The sequence below is a fragment of the Perna viridis genome, chromosome 14 (assembly GCF_037379345.1).
Source record: "Perna viridis isolate PV_CMFRI_1.1 ecotype Kerala chromosome 14, ASM3737934v1, whole genome shotgun sequence".
Taxonomy (NCBI): Eukaryota; Metazoa; Mollusca; class Bivalvia; order Mytilida; family Mytilidae; genus Perna; species Perna viridis.
This window is the reverse complement of record NC_142458.1, coordinates 27,758,346-27,766,984: the sequence shown is the minus strand read 5'-3', so window position 1 is coordinate 27,766,984 and position 8,639 is coordinate 27,758,346. Positions and strand designations below refer to the sequence as shown.

At 35.7% G+C, this 8,639-nt stretch overlaps 2 protein-coding genes across 3 annotated transcripts; both read left to right on the top strand.

Moving 5' to 3' along the window:
* Nucleotides 1–243: 243 nt before the first annotated feature.
* On the top strand, nucleotides 244–2,148 carry LOC148598865 (uridylate-specific endoribonuclease-like; the record flags this gene model as incomplete). The annotated part of the gene is given in 3 exon segments (XM_088560297.1): nucleotides 244–446; nucleotides 889–1,115; nucleotides 1,693–2,148. Coding segments are annotated over 3 exon segments (661 nt in total), but the record flags the coding sequence as incomplete, so codon positions are not given.
* A 1,808-nt stretch (nucleotides 2,149–3,956) lies between these two features.
* LOC148598864 (uncharacterized) lies at nucleotides 3,957–7,133 on the top strand. Of its 2 annotated transcripts, none has more exons than XM_088560294.1 (2): nucleotides 3,957–4,052; nucleotides 5,920–7,133. In XM_088560294.1, the coding sequence occupies exon 2, from the start codon at nucleotides 5,944–5,946 to the stop codon at nucleotides 6,664–6,666; it is 723 nt and encodes a 240-aa protein (XP_088416420.1). In that variant the 5' UTR covers nucleotides 3,957–4,052; nucleotides 5,920–5,943; the 3' UTR covers nucleotides 6,667–7,133. The 2 variants fall into 2 exon arrangements, with proteins under 2 accessions (XP_088416420.1, XP_088416422.1); XM_088560296.1 differs by having other exon boundaries at nucleotides 3,958–4,052; nucleotides 5,934–7,133.
* The last annotated feature ends 1,506 nt before the right edge of the window (nucleotides 7,134–8,639 follow it).

Below are 8,639 nucleotides of genomic sequence, written 5' to 3'. Positions count from 1 at the left end.
AAACAAATTGACTAAGGTTCCATGGTTACTTAAGTCAAAGTCTTAACATTTAATGAGTCACAAATATTTTAGAATATTCTCAGACTTAAATAAGTGGCATTGGGGTCTGGTCACTGTTTATAGTTTTGTTTTGACAGAACATTCTTTTTTTTTATTATTTTGAAATAGAATAACTTGATCCAAGCTACAGATGGGGATCATCTATCAAGAAAATGTACATAATTTTAAAAAATGAAATTTCAGACTATTCACCCATGTAAACGAGAACCATTTCAGCACCAAACCGACTTTCCAGAAGTTCATTGCTCTTCTTGACAACTACAACTACAATATAGGTCAAACAGAGGATCTGACCTCTGATGAGTGGGCAGAAATAGAGGACTTCCTCACAGAGGTGATCAAGACACAGGTCATGCAGCTTGCATATGGTTATCTTCTTAACAACAGTAAGACACATTTTGATAAATGATTTTGTGAGAAAACCATTTTCTTTTCAAAGTAATTGGTCGGATACTTTATTGATGCCACCATAGAAACCATGTCACTGCAAACAGACATATCCAGAAATTCTGAATATGCCGCAAAAGTTAACCGAAAATGAGGTAGTTACTTTTCGAAGATATATTTTACAACCAGTCAACCAGACGTCGCCGCTTTTTTTTAAGTTTTCAGCCAATATCTTGAAAACTATAATAGATGGAAAGAAACTTTCAATCGCTGAAATGATCCTTATGACAAGTCCTACCAAAGTCTTCTTGAGTCAAAAATGTTGGACAACTCCTTGTTAAATTTATTGCCCTTGAAAGACAAACTTTAACCAGGTGAGCGATTCAGGCTTCTGGGAGCCTCTTGTTTAACTATGTCATCAACACTGGTATCTCATTATAGGACACGTTACAAGTGAGGCTAATTTCCGAGATGTTTTAAGGGAGCTTTGGTTTAACCTCTACCCAAGATCAGGTAGTAGTGGTTCAGCTGTAGACAGCAGCGGGTTTGAGCACGCAATGGTCGGAGAACTGCGTGGAACAGTGTCGGGTTTCCATAGCTGGATCCAGTTCTACCTTGAAGAGAAGAAGGGCAATATCAACTATCTCGGATATGTTTCCAGAGCAGAGGTAATACATTCTAAATAAAAGGTGGTTTGTTTAAAAACTAGGACAAACTTTACAAATTAAGAGAAAAAATGATTCAACCATCCTCAAGATGAAATTACCACACCACAAGCTATACATGACAAGGAATACCCAAAAGCCGATTGAAATGGTGTTAATTTATTTTATATCAAAATAAGTAATTTTTGGTAGATGCAAGTGTCGGATCAAAGGGGTTGCACGGGGTTGGCACCCTCCTACATCTTTTCATGTTTAAAACTGACAAAAAATGGTAAAAAATGTCCTAGCACACCCTTTTCCTGAGGACCCTCGGCTGGTACACCTGCTTTTCGAAGAGTCTGGATCCTCCCCTGGATGCAATACTTTAGTGTGATTTACCAAAAGATTGAAGGATGCATATAACTATTCGAAAATATTTAAGTTCACATGCTTTTTATACAAACACATATATCTAAAATGCCAAAGTACTGTAACTTGTGGTTATAAACCCAGTAAATGCACCTTTACATTACACAGCTTCAATTCGTATCTTTATAGTCGTGTCACTATACTCAAACAGTACAATCGTTCTATTTTGCAGCCTGAAATAATTGGTGCTAAATTTACTTGGCATGGACAAATGAAGACAAAAGGCTCCTTCTTCATGCGTGTCAGCCCCGAGTTAGACTTAGCTCTGTATTCAATCTGTGCCTTGACCAAACCAAACGCAATCTGCTCATTCAACATGGCTGGACAAAGCATCAGAATTCAGACCTGGGATGTTAGTCACAAAGCTGGATCTCAAATAGCATCTGCATATCCAGCGATTTAATGATAAAGAGGCCTTAAACTGATATAAAATATCCCAATCTAAATTCATAGAAAAAATTATTCATTCTCTATTTAATAAACTAGCTTATCTGCTATTAAGCTGTTGTTTTTCGAAATTGTTTAACTTATGTTTTAAGAAAATGGTCATCTAATGTTGTTTTAATAATTAAATGCTTAAATTGTAATTTTTACTAGATTTTTGTTGAAATATATTATAGCAATCCGTTTTACTCTTTTTTTTTTCTGTTTTTGTTTTTTTTTCTTCAACACAACGGAGGAACACTGCAACCAAAGTCTGTGTTTTGTGTCTGCCAGTCCGTCATAGTTATTTGCGTACGCAAGTCGTCTTAGATTAAACAATCATGAAAAAATCGATCATTCCCATTTTGCTGGATTTTTAGGGTTTGTTACACATGTATATTTATATGAAGTTTAGTGTACCATTTAGTGAGTGTTAGAACCATGATGGTGACCATTTAGTGAGTGCTAGAACGATGGTGACCATTTAGTGAGTGTTAGAACCATGGTGACCATTTAGTGAGTGCTAGAACGATGGTGACCATTTAGTGAGTGTTAGAACCATGATGGTGACCATTTAGTGAGTGTTAGAACGATGGTGACCATTTAGTGAGTGTTAGAACGATGGTGACCATTTAGTGAGTGCTAGAACGATGGTGACCATTTAGTGAGTGTTAGAACCATGATGGTGACCATTTAGTGAGTGTTAGAACGATGGTGACCATTTAGTGAGTGCTAGAACGATGGTGACCATTTAGTGAGTGCTAGAACGATGGTGACCATTTAGTGAGTGTTAGAACTTTCATGTTTTTTTGTGCATGTGACACGACAGATCCATTTCAGGACCAACACACATTTTATTTGTGTAAAAAAGCTGGGTTTTTTTATAATTCGACACATTATATTACTCTGTATCAAGCATATGGACCGATGCACATTCTGAAACTTGAAAAAAAGAGTGATGTGACATTGTCCCATACTGATCCAGGATATGAAATGACTATTATGTGTAGACAATTTGTGTCAATCATTGAACAAGTATACTCGCGGCTTTATACATCTAGTCAATCTAGTGCATCTACATGTATTTTATATTCGTGTGTGATTTAAATCAGGCCTAAAATTTCGCCAATAAGGGTTGATGGGTAACTTCATTATTTTATTGTTGTTTTTATTGATTGAGACACAGCCAAACTTCAAATGTGCTTGTCCAAATTATCAGACTCAAACACGTCTATAGAGAAAATAGTTCAAGAAGCTGATGATCACACATGTATGGCAATATACAGATTGGTTGGTCGCCGAAAAAAAATATATGGACCGAAGTTTATCTGAGGTTCATTGGAATTTTGTCGTAACCAACCGGTCTATTTTTTGCAATTTGACCTAAAGAACTAACATGAACAATTTGCTGTATATATTATACTTTTAATACATAGTTTAATCTAGATCATTCGTGGGGAGAAAACATACACAGCACTTTCTTAATTTGAAAATTAGGCGGCCTATATATGTCCTCTAGCTCTATATGCCGTTTATGGACCGGCAGTTATGTCAAAGAAAGTGAACTAATGGCCTTTGTAGACAGTCTTTCCTACTTTATGTGATGCAACATTGCTTGAACCTGTTAGGAAAAAAAAACTTCATGTAGATGAAAGATTTCTTTTCAAATGAAGTCCTATGGTGGTTAGCACAATCAATATGAGGGGGTCATATGAATTTCCCTTGTGATATTTGCCAAGAAGCTAATAATGCGATTTTCAGTTCAAGAGGGGTGTACAAGGGGCTACTTCATCCCCGCTTCCCTCCCCGTAGATCACCGCCTCCCACCTTCCTGACCACTGTTTCCCCGACCGTTTTCATTTTACCCCTGGTTATTGTTCCCAACTATAATCCCCGCTTCCCGTATTTTCCACTCCCCGTTCACTGCCCCTATTCCCCGTAGCCCCACTCCCTACGTCCACCCTCCCATTAAGACTAATCAGCAGCGCCGCATCTCATTCTTTTCTTTTCCGATCCGACTCTTGTACTATGTGTACCGTAACCTAGGAATCGATAACTTACCTTATTACGCAGAATGTTTAGTTAAATGTCGCCTTTATAGTTTAGCAGGTAAATAAGCATTTTATATGCATTAGATTTCATGTATGTACAATGTTTATTCCTGTAGCAAGTTTCATTCATTTGTTTAAAGTAAACTGACACAAATTGGGTCGTGTTTAGACTCCCCCTATATCGCCTACCAAAGTTATACCGGACAGAAAGCATCATATTTACAATCACAAGCCACTACATGTATTACATACATGATGTACACCGTAAGACTTCTTTCGGTGATGCTGTGGCATTCAAAGAGAAAATGGCTTAGAATTCTAACAGCTTGACATGTCGATCTATTTTTATACTTCCTCAATTTCTACTTGTTTACACTTCAGAATATTTTATTTTGCACATGACTGCAAATGTTAACGTAATATGTCTTTGGTAGATAAGGTATTTTTTTGTGGAGTAGGTGATGAGCATGCATGATATACTTCCGCGAGTCGAAAAAAGCAACAAAAATCTCCATTTGTCGAAGTTCGAGGTCAACATATTATTGGTATTGTCAATGACGGTTTTTTTTTGTGTATTTTGATTCTTTCATCTTTGTTTCTTTATTTTCTGTGCTACATTGTAGCCAATATAACTTGAATTCCAAAACGGAAACGTTCAATTTATGATCTGATACTAATGATTTTGACGTTCTTATTAAGGTAGATCATATCTTAAATTTCTAGTAGATAAACTTTCCTAGTTTTTCTGGAAGACGACCTTGAGTAATCAAGGGAACCAAGATTCTAGCAGAAATCAAAAGAATGTAATGCAGGGACAAAGACCAGACATGGAAAACAGACAAACACAACAAAGAACAAAGAATGACTAAAATAATACACAAAAAGTAACAAAAGTAAATGAGCATCGGACTCCACTAAAAACTGGCAGCTTGGACCAGGTGCACCGGTACGGTAAGCGTCCTCTGCTTTTCTATAAACATCCGGCGAGTTGCTCATAAAAAGTCAAGTCAGGGGTAGACGAAAGAGGAACTCGAGAATTTTAATGTTGACATGATATGTTACCGAACACGATTTCGAGATACCTAAGTAAGCCTAAATAAATGCTACTTTCATATGGATCTGTGGGGAATTTCACTATTTTGCAAACTATCAAAAAAGTGGTTGACAAACTATATTCTAAATTTATAATAAAGAACACAAGTGACATTCTTTCATATTTTTTAAAAAGAAAATTAGGGGTCACCGAATCCTTAAATTCTCATTACATTTTCCCGCCAATTATCTCCCCTTCAGAGAGGCTTTATACACTTAATGTTTATAACTTTACCATACAGTCAAAAATTCTTTTAAAATATTTGAAACATGCTATTTTTACATCATTATACATATTAGTTCATTAAAAATATATATGGCTGTATGATTTTGTTAGATGACAAAAGAATGCTCAGTTATAGGTATGATCTACCTTAAAAATTACTGCATTTGAAAGTTAAAAATAGCAGTTTTGCAGTTTCTGGTTTACATATTGAAAAAAAAAACAACATATAGTAAAAAGGTCCATTGAAAGAATATTCTTTTATTCCTGATATCATAAGGCGACATGAGTTCCGGATAAACCATTCAGGACCTCAAGGCCCCTAGTTTATTTCGATGTTTTATTATTTTTGTTGTCTGGGGCCTACAGAGCTTATCTCAAGCTGTGTTTATGCTTGTTGAAAACCGTTCAGTGATTTCTGAAAGTATTTTTTTTTATTTAGGTTACACGCTGATGCATATGTTACGTTTACCATAACCGTTCTTTTTTTTTTCTATAATGTAATTGACTGTGTTCTTTTTCCATGTGTGTCTTATGGGATGCCTACAATCTAAAAATAACATATTATTTACAACACTAAACAATTCTTAATCACTCGTTTTTTTTTCAGTTTCTGGTTTTCAGCTCCAACAAAATGACAAAAGAAAATCATTTTGCAGTACTTGGTCTGAAGCCAGGGGCGTCGGAAGATGAGATCAAAAGTGGATACAGGTCCTTGGCAAAGACATTCCATCCAGACAAAAACCAGGATATAAAAGCTGAGGAAAAATTTAAAAACATCACTGCTTCGTACGAATATCTTAAATCAAAAGACCGAAGAGAAATGCATGAACGGGAATTACTCAAGAGAAACAAAACACACGGCGGAACAAAACAGAGAGACCACGAAAGGGAACGACGTGAGCAAAAAGAAAGAGATCACGAAAGGGAAAGACGGGAACAAAAACAACTAGGCAAATACGATAGGAACGAAAGCAGACAGGATTATTCAAATCTATTTGGGGAATTCAAATCTTACGATGAAGAATTCCATTCATTTTTCTCAGAAAAAGATCCTTTCCGGAAGAGAGACACGCGAGATATTATGAACGAATTCATTGGGCAATTTCCTTTGGGAAATATAGACATAGGATTCTCATTTGGAAACGTCGAAAAAATGATGAATGATTTTCAACCATTTAAAGTGGATGACAGGAGGAAGTTTGGCAGTCAGCGTGATCGATGTGATGTTCTACCGCATGGTCGGCGTAATAATGACCGAGGACGGGAAGTACAGTTTAAAACGCCAAGTGGTGCTTTCACCACATTTTACAGCGGTGGAGGGAAAGATGCCGCTTTTAAAGACTTGTATAAATAAAAGCCTGGACTGTATAAATGCAGAACATATAAGCCGAGGTTCAAAGTACAGTTATTTTTTTTTTTAAATGGATTCTTTAATTAATAGATGTTCTAGTAATACGGTCGTTAAATGTGTATTATTTCACATAATCGAGATACCTACAATTACTTTATCGTACCCGATGTTTTAGGTCTGTCCATTCCGTCTTTAATCAGAACTTTTGTTACATTTTCCTCAAGAACTATTGACCATAGCCACTTGATATTTGATAACTATTTCATGTTTATGAGTGTCTATAAATTTTAAACACCAGCTTTGGATTTGGCATATTTGATAGGTTGAAAATGAAATTGACTCAGTTTTAAAAGGGTTAAATGTCGCCCACCATTTTTTACCACTCATGATTGTGTTATGATTATTATTTATGTTAAGTTTTAAGAATACGTAAGTAATATATTGTCTGTAAATAAACGCGATAAGCTGTGTATGTCGTTTGCTACACCATTTATGAATATTGAAAGTAACAAAGTTCCCAAAACGGACCCTTGTGGTACACCCGATTCTGAAGAGAAGCCTTTAACAAATACTTTTTTCATCTTTGGTTGCTAATATAATCTATAAGCCAGTTCAAAATGTTTCCAGAAATGCCGTATCCTTTTCTATTTTATTACTAATCTTACCAGACACGGTCAAACACGCGTGAAGTATCACAGAAAACACTGCACACGACTTCCCGTTTTTCTAAAGCAAGACACATATTGTAGTAGATTTCTATTAGCTGGTGTACAGTTGAGTGACCTGATCTAAAACCGGCTTGATACTTGTCTTTCATGTAAAAAATTAAATATGTATTTATAAACAACCCTTTCAAATACCTTGTCTACATAGCTTCGCAATGCAATAGGTCTATAATCACTTGCTGGTGATTTGTCACCCTTTTTGTGTAGTGGCATACGATGTTTTCCAAATATCAGGAAAGCAGCCCGAACGTAGCGATGTGTTAAAAAGTGTAAGCAACGGTTTACAAATGGTTTTTGCAGTATTTTCAAGCATATGGCGACTTTATTATCATGTCATGTCCAACAGCTTTTACAAGCTAAAGAATTTTCAGTATATAATATTATCTATTGTAAATTTCATCATTTTCCGTTTCTCAAATGCAGGCGGTATAAATTTATATCATATACTTAGATTAAAATATAACTTTGTTACATATGCATTATAAGTGTTTGTTTAAACCCTACATCATCTACCCTATATCACACCTCTAGACCTATATCGCATACCCTTTATCACACCTCAAGACCTATATCGCATGCCCTATATCACACTCCTAGACCTATATCGCATACCTTATATCGCACCTCTTCACAGACCATACTTGAAGTATGGTTGAAATATATGATATAATGAACATGACATTTAAAATCTTTAGCACATGCTGTATCAACCCTTGACACTTAGGGTGATATAGGAGTCTCGGGTTGATACAGCATTCGATACAGATTTTGACATGTAATATTCAGTATGTATCATTAAAATTCGATATTGAATAAAATTAAGTATTGAGTACATCGTGCAGCTTTTCCCTTTTTCATCATATACCAATATATTATTAACAGAGACTTTTAATGGGGGTATGGTGGTAAAACATGATGGTTTGCGTAAAAGCGCTTTAACTAATTTCCAGTCCGATTTAGAATCGGATCGTGACTCTCTGTCTCGGAGATCATTTGCATTTATAAAATTTGATCTCTTGCACGGTTTACCATGCTGTTCACAAAGTTTCTTTGGCGTTTATACTTTAGAAACGAGGTGAACAACATGATAGAACGTGCCAGTAAACGAGGTGAACAACATGATAGAACGTGTCAGTAAACAATTTTATATAAATGCAAATGATCTCTTAGAGATTTTTATGGAGTAAAATCTGTAGACAATCATAAACATCTTGGTTTAAATTTTTCATCGCATTGTCGGTGGAACGTTCA

Bases quoted from the DNA above. Each gene is read 5' to 3' on its own strand.
- LOC148598864 (XM_088560294.1), top strand. From the start codon at position 5,944: ATGACAAAAGAAAATCATTTTGCAGTACTTGGTCTGAAGCCAGGGGCG.